Source organism: Mandrillus leucophaeus, unplaced genomic scaffold (assembly GCF_000951045.1).
Source record: "Mandrillus leucophaeus isolate KB7577 unplaced genomic scaffold, Mleu.le_1.0 Scaffold28, whole genome shotgun sequence".
In the NCBI taxonomy this organism is placed as follows: Eukaryota; Metazoa; Chordata; class Mammalia; order Primates; family Cercopithecidae; genus Mandrillus; species Mandrillus leucophaeus.
In genome coordinates, this window is record NW_012102920.1 from 1,120,630 (window position 1) to 1,142,440 (window position 21,811).

At 52.2% G+C, this 21,811-nt stretch overlaps 1 protein-coding gene across 1 annotated transcript in view; it reads right to left on the bottom strand.

Annotated features, from left to right (window-relative positions):
- The window catches only part of UBAC1 (UBA domain containing 1), an 80,879-nt gene that overhangs the window by 8,482 nt on the left and 50,586 nt on the right, over window positions 1-21,811 (bottom strand). Inside the window, exons 5-11 of the mRNA XM_011985157.1 lie at window positions 16,623-16,743; window positions 14,653-14,726; window positions 8,257-8,364; window positions 6,760-6,862; window positions 6,388-6,496; window positions 5,539-5,761; window positions 189-275 (exon numbers count right to left, since the gene is read on the bottom strand). Coding sequence (XP_011840547.1) covers window positions 189-275; window positions 5,539-5,761; window positions 6,388-6,496; window positions 6,760-6,862; window positions 8,257-8,364; window positions 14,653-14,726; window positions 16,623-16,743 — 825 coding nt within the window. The remainder of the gene's footprint in view (window positions 1-188; window positions 276-5,538; window positions 5,762-6,387; window positions 6,497-6,759; window positions 6,863-8,256; window positions 8,365-14,652; window positions 14,727-16,622; window positions 16,744-21,811) is intronic.

Below are 21,811 nucleotides of genomic sequence, written 5' to 3' on the forward strand. Positions count from 1 at the left end.
CACCACAGCCCGACACTCACTACAGTCGACACTCACTATAGCCCAACACTCACCACAGCCCGACACTCACTACAGTCGACACTCACTACAGCCCGACACTCACCACAGCCCGACACTCACTACAGCCCGACACTCACCACAGCCCGACACTCACCACAGCCCGACACTCACCACAGCCCGACACTCACCGCAGCATTCTGTTGGTTGTTGTTCACTCTGAGGGCGTCTATCACCTCCTTCTCGTCGAATCCCATCTCCATCAGGGAAATGACGGCCTAGAGGACAGCACAGCCGTTAGCTCGCTGGGGGCGGCAGGAGGCCGAGGAACCAGTGCCCTGCGTGCAGAGAGGGAGCCCTGCTCCCCGGCACCCTAGCGGGGGGTGCTCCCAACAGCACTGCGGACGTTCTCCGTCCACGTTCTCTTTCCTCACAGCTCTACTGAAACAGATCTTGGTTTTCAGCATCCTAAAGCCGAAGAAGCGAAGGGTATGACTATAGTTAGCAGAGCCAGGGGGTCGGTGCAGCTCCCAGGCTTGTCTTCAGGGAGCCACAGGTTGTGGGGAGAAGCCACAGGTTATGACAGGTAGAAATGCATCGCTTATGTGGACATGAGGCAGTCAGGCCAACTTCAGACCCTTTCAGGTTTGTCCCAATGACTGTGTGGATAAGACTGTCTCAGCAGCCACTGCAGGTTTACCCCAGAGGGGCTTGTTACCCAAGAATAAGTGGCATTAGAGAAAGGCCACATCAGTAAATGCAATCTCAATGGAAACAAAAATGTCATTGTAATCCGTGAAAAAAGGTTTTATTCAGATCTTAGAAAAAAAAATCCTAAAACTAATTTTTTAATTTTAATATTGAACAAAACTTAAGCTACAACTAAACATATACTAATTCATTTTTGGGGAAGGGCATACATTTCTCTGGACACAATTCATGTAACAAGATAATACATCCTTTACTCTGGAGATTTATAACACAATGTTAAAGGGGTCCGTTTTGAAAAAATATAAATAAACAAAAAGAAAGCTTCATCAAAATTTCAAGGGCCTCTCCTAGTCCCTGAAAGGTCAGATCCCACTCTCTTGAAGCCCCCAGAGTCCTCTCCGTCTTTGTCAGTTTTCTGGCCACCATAAGGCCATAAGTGTAGGGGTGCCAGCCCCACACAGCTCCCAGCACCACCCAGGCTGACTTCATGCAGCACCACGCCCCACGGACCGTGCGCGTCCGCAGCCAGTCTGGACTGCATTGTCAGATACTTCCAAGAGAACCTGGCAGAAAAAGACTTGAGCTGGGGTGGAGCTCAGGAAGGATGCTGGCTGGAGCTAAACTGTGTGCAAGATCAGGTCAAAAGTCCCAGCTAGGCGCACTGGCTCACGCTTGTAATCTCAGCACTTTGGGAGGCCGGGGCGGGAGGATCACCTGAGGTCAGGAGTTTGAGACCAGCCTGACCAACATGGGGAAGCCCCATCTCTACTAAAAATACAAAAATTAGCTAGGCGTGATGGCACACGCCTGTAATCCCAGCTACTCGGGAGGCTGGGGCAGGAGAATCGCTTGAGCCCGGGAAGTGGAGGCTGCAGTGAGTCGAGATCGCACCACGGTACTCCAGCCTGGGCAACACAGTGATACTCCATTTCGAAAAAGAAAAAATCTCCGTATCTTCTATTTATGGTCCTTCCTGAGCCACATCCTAACTCAAGGAGCTCCAACAATGAACTTTGGAAGAACTCACCATACAATATTTTGGTATCAAAGTCATATAGAATAGCCTGGAATCTATTGAATTCAAGGACAGGATGCCCTTCTCACTAGCTTCAATAGGAAGCACTCTCCCTCATTTCTACCTCAGCCCAGGAAATGATGCCCCAGTACTCCTGAGGCAACACCTGGCAGCCCCCGCCCTCCCTCCCAGCCCATGGGGGCAAAGACTTGCTTGTGGGCAGCAATGGGAGAGGGGCAGCCACTCACAGGCTGCAGGACCTCGGGGCCTGCCAGCTCTGCCCCTGGTCAGCAGGTATCCTGTCCACCACCAGAAAGGGACGGGCAGCAGGAAATCTGTTTTGGCCTCAAGTCAGAGCTCTCCAATCCTTTCTCGGTAACAAAGCTAGTATCTCGATCTCTACTGGATACTTGCCTGATCTCAAGACTCATACAGAAACCAAAGGGTAGAAGGACTGATAGGCTGGCCCCTCAAGCCTTGACCACCTTGTAACCATTTTCATCAAAGACATTCTACGGAATATTCTGACACAGAGAGATGACAGGAGGGAATGACAATGGGGAAGATCTTAGGAAAATGAGCACGTTAAGATTGTTAAGAATGAGTATCTCTATTTAACGAAAAGGCTTAAGACGGCAAGAAAGAATATGACTAACAACCTCTAAGGGACCGTGTAGCACCACAACACGGGAGAGTGCAAAGTCCAGCCTCAGCGCACAAGGGACCCAGCTGGAGAGTGGCCGCTCCGCCCGACAGGCTTCCAGGATCAGATGTGAACTTGGCTCCCTAGGAGACAAGCACAACGAGACACACTTTCTGCTAAACCTAGAAACGCTAGATAAAAATAAAACAAAAATGCTTTTAGGCTGGGCACAATGGCTCATGCCTGTCATTCCAGCACTTTGGGAGGCCAAGGCAAGAGGATCACTTGAAGCCAGGAGGTCAAGACCAGCCTGGGCAACACAGGGAGATCCCTATCTGTACAAAATTTTAGAAATTAAAAAATTAGCCCCGTTTGGTGGTGCGTGCCTGTAAGAGCTACTCAGGAGGCTGAAGTAAAATCATTCGAGCCCAGGAGGTCAAGGCTGCAGTAAGCCATGATTGTGCCACCACACTCTAGCCTGGGTGACAGAGTGAAACTGTCTCAAAAAAAAAAAAAAGAAGAGAAACTTTTAAATGCATAGCTAAACTCACAAGGGATATCCACAAGTGACAAAAACCAAGAAGGAAGAGACAGAAAACTAGCTCTGTGAAAGGGTGTGCACAGGGTCTAACGTCCACACACAGACAGAACGTGCGCCTTGGGCCCATGGGAGGTAGACAGTGGGAAATGAGACCCTTACTGAAAATGAGGACCCTGAAAAGATGAGAAGATGGACTAGAAAAGCATTTGTCTCAATGGGATCTAACTAAACTGAAGAGCTTCTGCACAGCAAAAGAAACGACCACCAGAGTGAACAGACAACCTACAGAAGGGAATATTTTTACAATCTAACCACCTGACAAAGGGCTAATATCCATAATCTACATGGAATAAACAAATTTACAAGAAAAAAAAAACCCATTAAAAACTGGGCAAAGGACATGATCAGACACTTCTCAAAAGAAGACAGCTGGCTGGGCGTGGTGAATCACTCCTGTAATCCCAGCACTTTGGGAGGCCGAGGCGGGCAGATCACTTGAGGTCAGGAGTTTGAGACCAGCCTGGCCAACATGGTGAAACCCTGTCTCCACTAAAAACACAAAAATTAGCTGGGTGTGGTGGGTGCGTGCCTGTAGTCCCAGCTACTCAGGAGGCTGAGGCAGGAAGAATCCAGCCTGGGCAACAGAGCAAGGCTCAGCATTACTGATCATTAGAGAAATGCAAATCAAAACCGCAATGAGATACCACCTCATGCCAATCAGAATGATGATTATTAAAAAGTCATGAAATTGGCCGGGCATGTTGGCTCAAGCTTGTAATCCCAGCACTTTGGGAGGCCGAGACGGGCAGATCACGAGGTCAGGAGATTGATACCATCCTGGCTAACACGGTGAAACCCCGTCTCTACTAAAAAAATACAAAAACCTAGCCAGGCGACGTGGCGGGCGCCTGTAGTCCCAGCTACTCGGGAGGCTGAGGCAGGAGAATGGCGTGAACCTGGGAGGCGGACCTTACAGTGAGCTGAGATCTGGCCACTGCACTCTAGCCTGGGCGACTGAGCGAGACTCCGTCTCACAAAAAGAAAAAAAAAAAAATCAAGAAACAACAGCTGCTAGTGAGGCTGTGGAGAAACAGGAACGCTTTTACACTGTTGGTGGGAACATAAATTAGTTCAACCACCGTGGAAGACGTGTGGTGATTCCTCAAAGACCTAGAAACAGAAATACCATCTGACCCTGCAATTCCATTATGGGGTATATACCCAAAGGAATAACAGAAATCATTCTATTATGAAGATACGTGCACACATATGTTCACTGCAGCACTATTCACAATAGCAAAGATATAGAATCAACCCAAATGCCCACGGATAAGAAAAGAAACTGGGTAGGCTGGATAAAGAAAATACAGGACATACACACCATGGAATACCAGGCAGCCATAAAAAGGAACGAGATCACGTCCTTTGCAGGGTCATGGATGAAGCTGGAAGCCATTGTTCTCAGCAAACTAACACAGGAACAGAAAACCAAGCACCTCCTGTTCTCACTCATGAGTGGGAGCTGAACAATGAGAACACATGGACACAGGGAGGGGAACATCACACACTGGGGCCTGCCGGGGGCTCGGGGGAGGGAGGGCATCAGGATAAATAGCTAATGTATGCTAGGCTTAATACCTAGGTCATAGGTTGACACGTGCAGCAAACCACCATGGCACATGTCTACCTTTGGAACAAACCTGCACATCCTGCATATGTATCCCAGAACTTAAAATTAAATTAAATTTTAAAAGAAACAAAGAAAAGCGTTTGTCTCCACGGGACCCTGTGCAGGGAAGACCTGAGCTGTGAAGCCAGGGATTACACCGCAGGACATGAGGGGCAGGGGCCCCACTCATCACCGGCAGAAGCAAACTCAGAATCAGCCCAGGAGGATGTGTACAGCCTGGCCACAGGGAACTCCATGGAGGACACAAGCCCACAGGTGAGGCCACAGCACAATGTCACACACCCCAGGGAAACCATCAATGCCACACGTGAGACAGAGCATGCAGATGGAAGCCCTGACGGAGCGGATCTGCCGTCTGAGCATGTCGGAGAAGACAGAGACCTCCGAGGAGGAAGTAAGACCCGAATCAAGGAACAGGAGAGAGAAGGAAGAACGGGGAGATGAGGTGCGGGCGAGGAAGGTCCACACACACAGGCGCAGGGACCCTGCAGCCCCGCAGCCCGCGCCACGGAGGCGGGTGGCCAGCCTGAGCGGCCCCTCGCTCACAGACACCCACCACAGCAGATGACCCTCCCGGTCTCTGAGCAGGACCCCCACCCCGCAGAGATGCTGCCGAATAGGGGCAGCTTGTGGACATGAGTGGTCAGCAGGAACTGCAAAATGTCGTTTTTCAAAAGGTGACGAATGTGGCAACAGAGAGGAAACTGGGGTGCCTGGATTCAAGCCGGGATAACTTACAGGGGTGCTCAGAAACTCGGGCGGCGGTCCAGGCTCGCCACTTCCCAGGCCCACCTGTAAACCCCTTCCCCAGCTTCTCTCTCTCCTGGGACATGAGCCGGCTCAGCCCAAGGTCAGCCACACAGCCCCAGCCTCCTTTCCGTGGCGCCACCTCAAGGGAAGACACGGCGACTCTGCCTGGTGACAGGTCTAGTAACACATACCCGAGCATCAGCCCGAAACTCCCTTTTCCTCCGGATCTTCTTGAAGATTTCCGTGAGCTCATCTCTGGCCTCCTCGTCGGTGGTGCTGGCTCCTGCGGCAGCCTCAGGGGCGGCTGCAGTGGCCCCCTCAGCCCCTGGGGGAGCCTGGCCCGGAAGAGGCGTGTCTATGGTCGGATCTTCTGCGTGTTCAATTAGCCACTCCATGGCCTGAGGCACCGACATGCTGCAAGGCAAGAGACTCTTTCCAACACCCCCAGGCTAACGGACCGGGGCCTTCGCCTCCTGTCCACTCCCAAGAGCCTCTGCTACGGTAGTGACTTCTCCAGCATCAGCTGGTGGCCCTTATAATGAGAACCTGAATGAACACAGGTGCAACGGAAGCTCTGGTCCTTGCCTCAGACTACCTTGAGACCCTGGGCAGAAACAGAAGCCCGTCTAAGGAGAGGCGAGCGGATCCGGAGGTCTCTGCTGGGAGCTTAGGGATGGAGCGCCCCCGGCTGCCCCTGGATCTCGGATTATTCGTTTTAGATCTGAACACAGAAGCAGGACCAGTAACTCACACGGAAATCCTGAGAAGACTGTTAGAGGCCGTGTTCCTGCTACGAACGGGCTTCACCTTGAGTTCTCATACAACGGCCCAAAGGGAATTTAGACAACGACTGCTCTGCCACATTCACCCCAAAAACGCTTTGCAGGCCCATATTTAAGGTACCTCTTCAAAACCCCACACGTTAGAAAAGATTCAGTCAAACAAAGAGTTTAGGGTAGGAGGACGTCACCCACGGTGGGAGCCCCACAAGACCAGGCCCCACGTGTCTCCGGCAAGGGAAGGAGGCGGCCCCCACGCACTGGTTCAGCTGGAGGGCCTTGGTGGCTCTGTTCTCCGGAAAGCCCATCTCCGTGAGCTGCCGCAGGGCGGCCTCGTCCACGCGCTCATCCTCGTCCTCGTCCAGCATCGCTGCGGGGAGACGACAGGGCCATGAAGGCTCCAGCCTCAGGCCCAGGGGCCTTATCTGAGCACAAACATTTGCAGGAATTATCTGTCTGAGCTCTGCCTGCCCACCCTCAGGCGTATCAACAGGCGTTGCCGGTGAGGCAGGCCCCAGGCCCTCATCAGCGCTTCCATAAAGCACTGAGGTTCTGGTGGTGCGTGAGCTGCAGACGCTCCCCTAGGCAGGCAGCGAACCACGCCTGGAATGCAGCATCAGGGTTGACTCATACCATTCGCCTTCTTAAACAGTTCCACCGCATCTGGGTTCAGTGCTAACAGCTTCTGCGCCACCTCGATGAGAGACACCAGGATCTTCCGGAGTTCTGTCTGGAACTGCAGTGAAAAAAAAGGAGATCAATTCTCTAAATGTCCAGCAAACCTACTTGGACCTATGGCTTGCTCCCATCCTGGAACTCCGATCCTCAGAGTCGAGATGACACTGCTTTCCTGCAAGACAGCAGGATCAACTGAGGGCAAGTCAGGGGATCGGCAGGGCCAAGGGCCTCCCTGAAGGTGGGACTGAAGCCAGTGGAAAGGGACACGAACGCCCGGTGGCAGTCGCTCAGTGCTGGCCTGATACTCAGCCTGTGCCCAGTGAGGAAACCGTCGGTCCAGCCAGCGTGGGTGGGGGCAAGCTGAAGACCCCCTCTGGCTTCACTGAAGAAAATAGAATCATCTGAGGCTCCACACCCGTGAGTCTGCCGGCCCCCGGTGGAGGCATGCCTGCCACACAGCGGTGGCCATCACTGTCCTCCCCAGGCAGGACAAGCTGTGGGACGGAACAGAGACGCCCTCCAGAACAGCGAGAGGTCAGGTGTCAGCTGTCCCTTCTCTCACACAAGTGTGAGCCTTGGTGTGGATACCACACTAGAGAAACACCTCTAGGCTGGACACACACAGGATGGGAGACACACAGGCTGGCTGCTGGGGAAAAGTCACCATGCCCTGGTCGGCACAGAACTCTCTGGAAGAGGCCCCAAGAGGTTCATTCCTAAAATGAAACAGGGGTTATGGCAGCAGTGCCCTTAGGTTGGACTGGCATCAGATGAAGTTGGAAACCAGCCGTCCTCCCACCCCGGCACAGCACGTGCCCCGCTGCTGGGGCGTCCACGTGAGCACTGCAAACACTTTTCTTTTTTAACTGAGAACGTTCTGATCCAAAATAACTCACGGGTTCAGATTTTTTTTTTTTTTTCTTGAGACAGAGTTTCGCTCTTGCTACCCAGGTTGGAGTACAGTGATGCGATCTCAGCTCACTGCAACCTCTGCCTCCCGGGTTCAAGCGATTCTCCTGTCTCAGCCTCCTGAATAGGTGGGATTACAGGTGCCCACCACTATGCCCGGCTAATTTTTGGTATTTTTAGCAGAGACGGGGTTTCACCATGTTGGCCAGGCTGGTGTCGAACTTCTGACCTCAGGTGATCCACCCGCTTTGGGTGCAGAATTCTATCTAAACATTTTTGCCAAACTCAGGGCCGGACTGACGTTTTCCCAGGGGTATGTATCTTTCCAGCCCTGCCTTCAGATGGCTTTCCAACTCTCACTTGGAAATAATTATTGATTTACAGAAAAAATGCAAAATAGTGCAGTCCTATAGACCCCCTCACTGACTTCCCCAAATACTCCTAGAGAATCTCCTCTTGCTGCCCCGCCCTGCGGGAACCCCCCACGGCAATCCCCCACACGGGGACCCCACGCGCCCCCCGCCGCTCTGGGCCGACACTTACATCTCTCATGTTGGTCTGGACCGCGGCCCGGTCCATGTTGTAGGAGGGCAGGTTGGCGGTGGCCCGGAGTATGGCCTCTTTATCTGGAGCTTTCTGGTCTTGTTTTTTCTACACAGAAAAGTAATCAGAAAGTCAGACATGAACGTAACAGCACCAAAAAGCAAGATGATGAAAACTGAACCAGCAGAGCTCTGCCCAGGAAAGACGCCGTCTCCTTCAGGAGCCAGAGGTGTAAACTCCTTGATGAGCTGGGGGAGCCTGGAGAGTTCTGGGCAAGGCCCAGGGACAGCAGACGTGTCCTCAGCGCCTGCTCTGCCGTAAATGAGAGTGAAGCGGTAGGTGAGGGGCAGAGCAGGAACAAGGGTCACAGAACGACAACCACACGGGGGCTGTGGCAGGGCTGGGGCAAGGGAGGTGACTCCAGAAGAACCACCCAGGCTGCAGCTGAGCCCTGAGGCCAAAATCACGAACTCATCTCTGCTCCTTCTGGAAGCTCCTGACGGGCAGTTACGGCAGCAGAAACTCACGAGAACAAAAGTGATGGGAGAGGAACAGAACCGGAAGAGTGACAGCACATTCTCAGAAGACGGCAGAGGATGAGGATGGAGGGATCAGCGGAGCTACGAAGGCTCAGGCCAAGAGCACAGCATGGACGCAAGACCATTCCAGCCTCCTAGAACTGCATCGGTGGCAGGAGACAGGGAGCGAGCCTCAGGAGCTAGGACTCCATCCTCCCCCACCCTGCCCTGCGCTCCCCTGCCATCCAGTCCTGCCGGCAACTCCCAGAGAGCTGGGCTTGAGACCCCGGGCCAGAAGCCTTCAGCTCATGAGAGGGAAAGCGGCACCCCCAGCACCCTCAACAGGGAGACCCAGCAGCAGGGGAGTGGGGCAGACACAGCCATGAGGTGGGAGGGGGCAAAATGGCAGGGTCTGCACCCAAAGGGCAGTGCCCCAGCCAGCCACCCAGTCCCAAAGCACTGCTAACAAGATCCAGGGCCTCTGGAAGGTGGCATTCAGCCACAGACAGCCGGCCAGACGTTTGAGGAAAGCTTCCAGCACAAAAGACAAAAACCCAAATAAAAACAGGAACAGGCTGGGCGCAGCGGCGCACGCCTATCATCCCAGCCCTTTGGGAGGCCGAGGTGGGTGGATTACTTGAGGTCAGGAGTTCGAGACCAGCATGGCCAACATGGTGAAACCTCATGTCTAATAAAAATACAAAAATAAGCCAAGTGTGCTGGTGCACGCCTGTAATCCCAGCTACCGGGGAGGCTGAGGCAGGAGAATCACTTGAACCTGGGAGGTGAGCTGAGATCACACCACTGCACTCAAGCCTGGGTGAGTGACAGTGAGACTCTGACTGAAAAAAAAAAGAAAAGGAACAACAGAAAGCAGCACAAAGTGAGGAGCCAGCAGGGAAGAGGACAGTGTTTATGAGCCAGGACACACGGCCCGCAGAGGAACACACCAGAACGCTAGAAGACATCCGAGGAGGAGAACCAGCTTAGGAATTTAAATACGTTACAGCCAGATCAAAAAGGCTACAGAATGCTAGAAGACAAAGCAAGGAATCCCTCAGAAAACAGGCCTACCGGCCAACTCATAAGTGTTACAGAAAGAGAAAAGAAAACAAGGAGATCAAAAAACCAATTCAGGACATTTTCCAGGACTAAATCTCCCAGAACTCAAACATCTGAATTTCCAGAGTCAATGCGCCAGGCAGAGCGAAGAGAGAAAGACCCGCAGCAGAGACACCGTGGAACATCCCAGAACGCTACAGCACACCAGACGGCAGAAGGTTCTAGAAGGAACAGAGGAAGGGGAGGCCTCGGCTGGTGCAGGGAGGAGCGGCTCAGAGCTGCCTCGTGTGCTGCACACGGCGGTGCTCCCTCCACAGCTCCTGTGCTGGAATGCAAGGCCTCAAGACGGTTTCCCCTCCCGGGCACTAGAGGAAGTCAGGCTCCACCAGACCAAGGGACAGGTCGAGAAGAACAAGACACCTGGTCCTGCGGCAGGCAGAACTCGAGGACGGCGGCACGCTCCCTGTGCCTGGCAGTTGCCCGTGCATGGCTGCAGAGCACGAGCAGGAGGACACAGTCCACTCTGGGTCAGGTTACGTCACGCGGCACAGCCGACTCTGGGGAAAGAGCATGATCCTTGGTGGGCCTCACCTAATCAGGCAGGTCCTTAAAAGGGACGGGTCTCTTTCTGGAAAGAGAGATTCAACACTTCAGAAATCCCGCTGCTGGCTCTGAAGGAGGAGGAGCTTGTGTGGGTAGGAATGCGGGCCACGCCCAGGCCCTGAGAGCAGCCCCCAGCCGGCAACCAGCAAGAAAATGGGTCGGAACTGGACTCTGCCAACCGCCGGAAGACCTCAGGAGCAGAATCTTTCCCAGCCTCGGAAAGGAAGGCAGCCCTTCAGCACCCTGAACACAGCCCTTCGGCACTCTGATTTCAGCTCGAGACCCTGAGCACAGAAACCAGCTGAACTCACCCAGCCAGACTTCTGCCCTACAGAACTGCCAGCTACAAGCCGAGGGCTGTTTTAAGCGCCTACGTGCGTGGCGATTTGTTGGGTGGCAACGGAAAACTTGCATAGACTTAGCAAACTCTACCATAGGAGAGAGGCAGGAAAGCCAAGCTGTGCAGCAGGCCTGGAAGGCAGCGACTCAGACAGATGCGCAGACCAGAGGGATCTGGAGGGACAGCCCCAGGAGAAAGGGAACGCCCCGGCGACCTGACATCTGTGACCATGTTTCCAGAAGCTTTATCAGCTCTGTGGAAGAGCATGAAAAAATCAGCGATAAGCCTATAAGAAACTCAACAAGCAAACGAAAGGAAGAGGCAAGTATTAATTCCAGGAAAAACAAAGTCGTGTGAGAAGGATGGATAATCTTAATCTATTCTGCTCACAGCAGAAAACTATACTTCAATTATAATAGTAATGAAAGCCCTGAGATCTTCAACCAGCATTATGATCTAACCTCAAGGGAGGAGAGAGGGAGGCACTACAGCTTTTTCGTTAAGAAGTCAATAGAGACTAAAGTTGGTCATTCAAGGAATACTACTATACACATATTATTTAGAAATCAGGAAGAGAATTGTGAAAGATAACAGAGTTATGAGTGGTTGGGCCAGGTGTGGTGTCTTACGCCTGTAATCCCAACACTTTGGGAGGCCAAGGTGGAACAGACCACCTGAGCCCAGAAGTTCAAGACCAGCCTGGGCAACATGGCGAGATCCCATGTCTAAAAAAAAAATACAAAAATTAGTAAAGTGTGGTGGCACACACCTATAGTCCTAGTTGCTTTACTCCTGGGGCTGAGGGAGAAGGATCACTTAAGCTCAGGAGGAAGAGGTTGCACTGAGGTGAGATTGTACCACACACTCCAGCCTGATGTGCACTGCCTGGCTTGTGCCAACACGCCCAGCTAATTTTTTATGTTTTTTGTAGAGACAGGGTTTCATCATGCTGCCCAGGCTGGTCTCAAATTCCTGGGCTCAAGTGATCCTCCCACCTCAGCCTCCCAAAGTGCTGCGACTACAGGCGTGGGCCACTGCACCCAGCCAAGACCACTGATTCTTATTAAAAGATTTGTAGTATTATTTGACCTTTTAAAAACATACGTCACGTTGACTTAAAAATTAATTCGTAAATACAAAAATTAGCTGGGTATGGTGGCACACACCTGTGGTCCCAGCTACTCAGGAGGCTGAGGCAGAAGGATTGCTTAAGCCCAGGAGGTCAAGGTTGCAATGAGTTATGATTGTACCACTGCACTGTGGCCTGGGCAACAGAGTGAGATCCTGTCTCTGAAACAAAAACAAAAACTAAATTAAAAATTAATTTAGGCCAGGCACGATGACTCATGCCTGTAATCCTAGCACTTTGGGAGGCCGAGGCAGGTGGATCACCTGAGATCAGGAGTTCGAGACCAGCCTGGCCAACATGGTGAAACCCCGTCTCTTGTAAAAATACAAAAAATTAGCCAGGCATGGTGGCACGCACCTGTAATTCCAGCTACTCGGAAGGCTGAGGCAGGAGAATCATTTGAACCTGGGGGACGGAGGTTGCAGTGAGCTGAGATCGCGCCACTGCACTCTAGCTTGGGTAACAAGAGCGAAACTCTGTCTCAAAAATAACAATAATAATAATAAATTCATAAAAATATGAATTGACATCTTACAATGTTTCAGTTTGCAAATATTTGAAGAGAAAAGGTAAGCTCCTCAAGTTAGCTCCAAGCTACCCATCCAAGGGTCTGTGGGGCAACGGCTATCTGGTCAGACACCACTGTTTATATCAGTTATGGGCCTGTAAGTCTGAACACCAACGGTCAAACTGTAATCTGAGAACTGTGAATGCTGCCTGTAGCAGTTCCCAGAAACAGGCCTGACTCAGGGACAGGCGGAGGCAGGCCCAGATCTGTCCACTGCAGATGGGTGGGGCGGCAGCCTGTGTGTTACTCATGCGTGGCTAGGTGTGGCTGAAGATAAGGAGGGGACCCAAGCCCAGAGTGCTCTTCCTGGGGACCCGTGGTCCTAGAGAAACCCAAAAATAGCTTATGCACTCCCAGGCATGGGCCTGGCCCAAAAGAGTTGGGCCCGCTGCTTCTCTGCGGTGAACACTCTCCTTAGCCTCTCAAAGCACGAGTAAGAAACTCTACCCTCGAGATGAGTAATGCAAAGACAGCAGGGGAAAGTGGCTGCCCTTCTCGCCAGCAGGCTCCACGCTCAGCCCAGGCTCGGGCCCTGCTGTGGGGTAGGACGTGCCACTTGCAGAACGCATCTTCCTCTGCTCAGTGAGCTTTCCAAAGCGTGAGCTTCTGGGGCAGCCAGCAAACACCACGCTGCATGGTTCTCCTAAGGGACACGCGTGAGTGGACGGCGCAGACCACGAGTCGGTAACGTGTGTGTGAATGTACACACCAAGGACATCCAGTTCTGTTTTGCAGGAAAACGGACAAGAAAGGCAGAACTCAGGCCCTCTCAGCATGAAGAGTGCAGGCTGAGCGTCCCCCATCTGAAATGCCTGGGGCCAGAACTGGTTCGGATTTCGGGTTTTTTCAGATTTGGGAATATCTGCATTCCAAATAATAAACTCGAAAAGCACCAACGAGCACTTCCATTAAGTGTCATTTCGGCACTCAAGAAGTTTCAGACTGCGGTGCATGTGGATTTTTGGATGGGGATGCTGAGCCTGTGCAGTGTGAGGCACAGCTTGTCGCGAGTGCTCCCTCGCTGGCCACTCTCTGCACGCGCAGCCCTTATTCCGTGTGGAGGTTGGTTACCAACTTCCCTCCGTTTTTCTGTCAGGACTGACTTGGCTACTTGAGAAGAGGAGGGAACGGGAGCACACGCAGATGAAGGCGGACAGCAGCACGGGAGTGAACTGTCATGCAGGATGTGCCCCTACTCTCCTCTCTGTCTCAAACAACTCAGAGGCAGGTTTTCTGTGCTGGTCCCGTGAGCAGGGACCAGGACTGACATGGATTAAACAGGCTCTGCCAGGAGAGAGAACCCCTTATAACCACATCTACTGTAAATGGCAAATATGTGGGTTGGTGAACAACTAGTATGGAGAACTTCTTTATAATTCTTTTAAAAAATTATTTATTTATTTATTAAATTTTGAGATGGAGTCTCACTCTGTTGCCAGGCTGGAGTGCAGTGGCACGATCTCGGCTCACTGCAACCTCTACCTCCCGAGTAGCTGGGACTACAGGTGCGCGTCACCATGCCCAGCTAATTTTTTTGTATTTTTAGTAGAAACGGGGTTTCACCATATTGGCCAGGAGGGTCTCGATCTCTCGACCTTGTGATCCACCCGCCTCGACCTCCCAAAGCCCTGGGATTACAGGCACGAGCCACCGTACCCAGCCTATAATTATTATTTTTTTCTTTTTTTTTGAGACAGAGTCTCACTCTGTTGCCCAGGCTGGAGAGCAGTGGCACGATCTCAGCTTACAGCAAGCTCCACCTCCCAGGTTCACGCGGTTCTCCTGCCTCAGCCTCCCGAGTAGCTGGGACTACAAGCGCCCACCACCATGCCCAGCTAATTTTTTGTATTTTTTTTTTTAGTAGAGACAGGGTTTCATGGTGTTAGCCAGGATGGTCTCGATCTCCTGACCTTGTGATCCACCCACCTCGGCCTCCCAAAGTGCTGGGATTACAGGCGTGAGCCACAGCGCCCGGCCATTTTTTTGTATCTTTTTTAGTAGAGACGGGGTTTCACCATGTTAGCCAGGATGGTCTCAATCTCCTGACCTGGTGATCTGCCCACCTTGGCCCCCTAAAGTGCTGGCATTACAGGCGTGAGCCACCGCACCTGGCCTATAATTCTTAAATGTAAACTTCTACCAATCAAGGTCCCCAGTTGCAAACTTTGAAATTTACCTTTTCTTCTGCTGAGACCTCAGCCATCTTGGGAAGTGGTGATGGAGAACGCTTTTTTATCAATAATAGGACGTCTAGAAAAAACAACATGTATATCCATCACACTGGTTATCGTTTCATATCCACAGAACGGCATAAAGGGTGCTAGATGCCCTGAGAACAGAACAGCAGGGGTTCGGCCAGGCGCGGTGGCTCCCATCTGTAATCCTAGCACTTTGGGAGGCTGAGGGGGGCAAATCACCCAAGGTCAGGCGTTCGAGACCAGCCTGGCCAACACAGTGAAACCCCATCTCTACTAAAACTACAAAAATTAGCCGGGCGTGGTGGCGCACACCTGTAATCCCAGCTACTCAGGAGGCTGAGGCAGGAGAATCACTTGAACCCGGGAGGCGGAGGTTGCAGTGAGCCGAGCACCACCGCACTCCAGCCTGGGTGACAGGCAAGACTTCGTCTTAAAAAAAAAAAGAAGAAGAAGAAGAGCAGGGCTTCAGCTGGGTGCAGTGGCTCACTCCTATCAGCCCAGCACTCTGATAGGATGAGGCAGGCGGATCACTTGAGCCCAGGAGTCCAAGACTAGACTGGACAACATGGCAAGACCCCATCTCTACGAAAATACAAAAAATAGCTGCACATGGTGGCACATGCCCACAGTCCCAGCTACTTGGGAGACTGAGGTGAGAGGATTGCTTGAGCCCAGGAGGTCAAGGCAGCGGTGGGTCTGACTGTGCCTCTGTACTCCAGCCTGGGTGACTGAGCGACACCATGTCTCCAAACAGCAGGGATTCCTTTGGTCTCCCCAAACCAAGGATCTACGCTGGCCTTCCCTCCCTTTCTCATGACATCTGCGTGGCCCCAGCTGAGGCACAAGCTCCCCGGCCTGGCACAAAGCCCCAGGTGACCCGTGGCCCCGGAGGCGTGCACAGCATGGCCCCAGTAATTGTGCAACGAATTGGTGACAATCCTGCATGGGGCCCTCATTTTCACCAGCTCAGTTTTGAAAAAGTCTGTGAGGCTGGAGAGTTGACTCTCAACCCTCGGAGGTCAAAACCTGAGATGTGGCTCATCCTCAGCCCACGACGGTGACCACCCCCCACTGGCTTGGAGCTTGATGGTCACCTCAGTGGGTATCTGTTAGCAAGACTTCAAGGATTTTCAAAACAGCTAACTTCAAGGAATTCCATCAGTAAAGGCATTATTTGAATGACATAACCAAAACTGATGTTAGCTCTTCAAGTGCCTCCAGACACAAAACCATAAGCAATTAAATGGCCGTGTGTGTCTAATGCTGCACTGGGATGCTGACAACAATCCCCACAACGCAGGTGAAAGCTGCAGAACCCCTGGAGTCTCTCGCTTTGCTCCAAACAGAACTAAAAGCAAAATGCACGTGTGGCATCTCAAACGTCTGCTGCTTGTTCCATTTCAATTTCTGCTGTTTTTCACAGGTATTCTATCACGGAACTCTTTTTAATAAAGGAAAAACAGGCCGGGCGCGGTGGCTCAAGCCTGTAATCCCAGCACTTTGGGAGGCCGAGACGGGCGGATCACGAGGTCAGGAGATCGAGACCATCCTGGCTAATACGGTGAAACTCCGTCTCTACTAAAAATAGAAAAAATTAGCCGGGCGATGTGGCGGACGCCTATAGTCCCAGCTACTCGGGAGGCTGAGGCAGGAGAATGGCGTGAACCCGGGAGGCGGAGCTTGCAGTGAGCTGAGATCCGGCCACTGCACTCCAGCCTGGGCGACAGAGCGAGACTTCGTCTCAAAAAAAATAAAAAAAAAAAAAAAATAAATAAATAAATAAATAAATAAATAAAGGAAAAACAGAATGCTTTTAGTCGATCGCATTTTCGTGCTCGTGTCCAGCTCAGAACACTGACTCCTGTGGGTGGACCACCCCCTCCTAGCTCCAGCGCCCCCAGCAGCGCACGATGCCTGATGCCAACCCGCCCGCCCACAGCAGCCTTACCTTGGTCCTGGATGTTCTCTTCCAGGATGGTCCTGGCATCACTCAGCACCCTCTCTGAGGCAGCGTGGATTAATTTATGATGGGTTATACTTTTGGGATCTTCTAAGCTCCCATGAGCACACTGCGGAAAAACAGATATTTCAAGGTAGAAAATAAGTAAATCGTAATTCTAATAACATAGGACCTGGCATCCCAAGCCACACCTGGAATTTACTGGGTTTCCTTCTGAGCTAAGAAATTACACCATGGATGAAATTCAAGAATTCCCACTAATAGTAGATGGTAAATGAAGCATCACAGCGCCAGATCCCCTGGGCCAGTGAGCTGATCCCCAGCCCACGGAGTACTCCTGAAGCAAGCTCCCAGCTCTGACATACCACACACCCTACTGACAATTCACAGCCACCAGAATCGCTTCTTTGGTCTAGAAAGATCTGGAAAATAATTTTAAATGAAAATAGCAGATCCATTGTTTTCTGATGGTCTAAAGACCTACCTATGTTTTGGGCAGTCGTTTTTCTTTCTTCCACAGATGCAAGAAAGGGGCCCAAGAGACTGCCCAGAAAGAAGACCAGCTCACAGAGAGCCCGAGACTGGGATAGGAGGAGCACTTGGCATGATTGCTCTTGGCTTGGCCGAGTTCACTAAGCAGCAGCCATGCTGCACCCCGAGATTGGGATAAGAGGGGCACTTAGCATGACTGCTCTTGGCTTGGCCCAGCTCACGAGGCAGCAGCCATGCTGCACCCCTGGGCGGCTCGAAGGGGGACCGATGGGCACACAGTCACCAGGACCCTGGAAACCCTGCAACACCTGCACAGGGAACGGGAGGCAACACGTGGGCAGCAGTGAGGAGATCCCCCTCACACACACCACAGCCACCTCTGACCAGTGCTCACGGGGGACCTGGGAAGCCATCTTGACAGCTACCGACTGCAAACTCCAGGAGGACGTTGGAGCAGACGGCTATGATCCCTTCCAACCCTGCCATTACGAAGACCTCACAGCCAACTGCTGGCAGGGGTGGATCCTGCTCCTCAATTCAGCCAGCATCCTCTCTGCAAAACAGCACACAGCTGTCCCTGACTCATGCACATGGCACTGGCTTGCGGGATCTCTGCTTTCCTTTGGACACGGGGGCTCTGCGTGTTGGCTCACCATTTTGTGAAGAACGGCAAACACCAATGGTGCCACATGATGAAGACCGAGGTCGGCACATGTGCCTGTGTATTCGTGCCCAAGTCGGTCCAGAGCTCCACGACTCCACCCTATTATCTATCTGCCTCAGCACCATACGGCCCGACACATCACACCACACCCCAGCACACCAAACAGCGCCCACCTAAATACCCACCGTTTCCACAGCCTGGCCTGAAAACCCTTCAGAACTCAGAGCTTGGGCGGCGAGAGGGCTGACTATTTTCTTGCTCTTACAGATCCCCTGAGGTTAGATGGTAGAATTACCTGAAGATCAGAAAAAGATGAAACCCTCAAGGGGCACTTTCTAAACCTGGTAGCGGGCTCAGCCCGTGGGTCAGGAGCATGGCCCAGCCTGGAGCGGGGCCGGGGCACCACCCCAGGACAGGCCGTCCTCGGACGTCTCAGGTGGCCGGGCAGAGGCCCCGCTGGCAGCTCACTTTCTACCTCCCTTTGCTGCCACAGAGGCTCTGAAACACCCAGCACACACAACTGCTTGCTGGGAAAGAAAATCTAAGCGCACACTTCACCTTTCAACACTGGCATTTGAAGAGTCACTGGAATTTTCTGTTACTCTTTTTTGAAAAAGTAAAAAAAAAGTTTTGAAAAAGGGGCTGTCACTCCTTCACACACAAAACTGGCCAGGCTGAGGGGATGTGAGGGGGGACGCGGCTACCGGGAAGACACACTCCTGCCATTTACGACAGGGCAGAGAGCCCCTCAAGTGCCTCTGGATTTGACAATGGCTCTGCTCCCTGAAATACTGGGGGTGCTTCTTCATGATCCTAAAGTTTGCAGGCTAGTTCATTTGTCAAGTTCAGAATATACAGACTACGAAATGCAATTTTCCAAAATAATTCTCCTACCGATTCCCAAAAAACCTGTAGTCCATGTGTCACCAGCACACCAGAAACAACGTGGAAGCACTAGGACGACCACGTCACTCTGCTTCTTTGTCCTCAGGAGAAGCTGGGGTATGGCAGCAAAAAAGCCCCAGTCAAGGCCGCTGGGGGAGGGAGGCCCTCACGCCCCAACCCGTCTACATGCTGCTCCTCCCCAGAAGAGCAGTGATGACTAGGTTTCTGCTTGTTCCTGACGCAATCCGTCATCGGAGGACCCACCTTCATGCGATCTAGGAAATGGAAAATTTAACAGCTATACTAGTAGGTACTGTGTTCTATTTTGGCAATTTCATGAACTCCTTTTTTTTTTTTTAAAGACAGGGTCTCATTCTGTCACCCAGGCTGGAGTGCAGCGGCACAATCTGCACTCATTGCAACCTCCAGTTCCCAGGTTCAAGAGATTCTTGTGCCTCAGCCTCCTGAGTAGGTGGGATTACAGGAGTCCGCTACTATGCCAGGCTGTTTTTTACATTTTCAGTAGAGAAGGGGTATCGCCATGCCGGCCAGGCTGGAATTTCGTGAATGTTTACGACACGCACCAAACTCTACCACACCACAGGTACGATTTTCCTAAACTCATTAACCACCTGTTGTACAAGACGGGTTCCCCTGCCTGCTTCTCCATTCCAGGGCCGTGGAAGCTAGAGACCACCACGGTGATCCCAATTTGCAGAAAACAGAAAAGGGAAAGACAACAACAAGAGTTGTAATCATAAAGCCCCTCAATTCAGCAATGCACACCCAGGAGCACAGCGGGGAGAAGCCCACATCATGCCCCTCCAGGTAGAGGGGAAAGAGGAAGGATAAAATCATGCCGGTGTCAGCACGTACTAGGGACCTGGCGAGGAGCAACAAAGCTAAAACACACCAGACCTCACTGCCGACAGCAGGATGACATCCAGGGACCGGCTTCCAGAGAGACGTTCAAATACACAACTTGAGGGTTCTCTTTTCTGACTAATGCATTCTAGCCCTGCCTGCAGAACCACGATGGGATGCGGTGGTGGGGAGCCTTTCTGACGCTCAGCTCTGGAGTCCTGAAATTTATGTCGGCTCTTGTGGTGTGGATATCCCCTGCCAGTCAGATCCTCCACACCTGCGGAGACCGCAGAGTGAAATACAATCTCAGTTTAAAGTAGGATAACGACAAAAAATCCCACATGATACAGCTCAACATCAGATGGAGTAAAAAATATCAGGAATATAATAATCAGCATCACATCGGAACTGGCTGCCTAACTGACCCCCAGTGCTCCTGAAATTCATGAGTGAGTATCTGCGGATCAGACAGCTCTCATTTCCTATTTCCTTTCATAAAAGAATGTCACGATGGTGTGTGCATCGCGCCCTGAGGGAGTTAAACTAAATGCCGCCCCAATGCAGGTGACATCCCGTGTCGATGCAGTGTGGGGTCCACGGGATATTTTTGACTATTCCATTAACCCATAAGTTTGTTTTGGTGCCACTCTGAGCCTGGCCCTGAACTTGCGGATATAAACCCAGCCGCCGAGGAGCTTCTGCACTGGCACAGGGAGGATACGGCACCTCAGAGAAGTTTGTGGGATTTTTTTGGTCTGTTGTAGTTTTTTTTTTTTTTTTGGAGACAGAGTCTTGCTCTGTTGCCAGGCTGGAGTGCAGGGGCGCGATCTCATCTCACTGCAACCTCCACCTCGTGGGTTCAAGTGATTCCCCTGCCTCAGCCTCCCGAGCAGCTGGGATTACAGGCACGCGCCACCACGCCCGGCTAATTTTTTTGTATTTTAGTAGAGACGGGGTTTCACCATGTTGGCCAAGATGGTCTCGATTTCCTGACCTCATGATCCGCCCGCCTCGACCTCCCAAAGTGCTGGGATTACAGGTGTGAGTCACCCTGCTAGCCCGGAGAAGTTTTTTAAAACACAAGCAACTAGGCAAGCAACAACGCCTGGCTCGAACAGCCTGGATGCCCACAGAGTTACCGGCGCTGGAGCTTAGTGCTGCCCCGATGGTTGTCCAGATGGCAAAATCATGCAGACTAGGCCAGAAGAAAAGCAAGAAAGCAACCAAAACATACGGGCCCTTGAACGCAGGAGGCTCAGCCCCCTCCTTGGTGTGAATCCTGAGGACAGCACCTCCCAGTTGTTCACAGCCAGTGCGTTGCAGACGGGACTTGCCAAGCCTGCCTCTGACACTTCCAGAACTTCACAGAACCATGCTCACAAAAGCAACTCGAAAGTACTCTATGCAAGCAGCTGCTATGGTAAGAACTGAAGTTTATCCTTACAGACCACACTTAGCTCAAGTCTAACGCACTCAACCTGTCAACACAGATAACCTAACTTATCACATGGAGTCGCCGCTAGAAAGCTGCGGCCTCCTTCAACCTAAATTCTGCCAAGCCCTCAGATCACGTCAAGTATAGACAGGAGGTCGGTCTGACACACAGACAGGCTGCTTAGCTGACCTTACTGAGTCCTTTAGAGACTCGAGAACTAGTGCCAAAAATCAGCAACCTAAGGAACTAAATACACAGGAGTATTTCGGGTGAATAAACTTTAACAAGTGTCTCAGCCAGGAGACCCTACTCCTGGGCCTTCCCTCTTGACCAATTTTACCTCTGCAGAAAAGCAGGGGCGCAGGGCCTTGTCCCGCAGCGACACTATTTCAGACACTCCAGCTAAGAGGCACAGTGGCCAGCCCGGCTGCGCCAGCCAGGAAAAGAGCTCCAAGCAGCCGGCTCTGCGGGAAAGGGGAAGAGGAAGGAGAAGGGGCCTCTTAATGAAGGAGCCTACGTTAATTCTCAGCTCTCAGAGAGGCTGCTGGAAAAAACCTCACCCCAACAGCAAAAAGGTACAACTGCTGGAAAGTCGTCAGGCCCTGCTCCGTCGGCGACTCCACTCTCCAGGCCTCAGTTTCCCGATCTGCCCCTAACTCCCTGCGTAGCTGCAGAGTTAACTGAGAGGCTGGAGTGCATGTAGAGGGCTCGGCCAGGCGGCTGGCGACCGGTGTCCGCTGGCCAGGCCCGAGACGAGCGTCCAGAGGTGTGGGATGCGAAAGGGGGAGAGTCGGAGGACCCGGCAGGAGGCGCTGCCTCCACCCCCGGAGCTGCGGA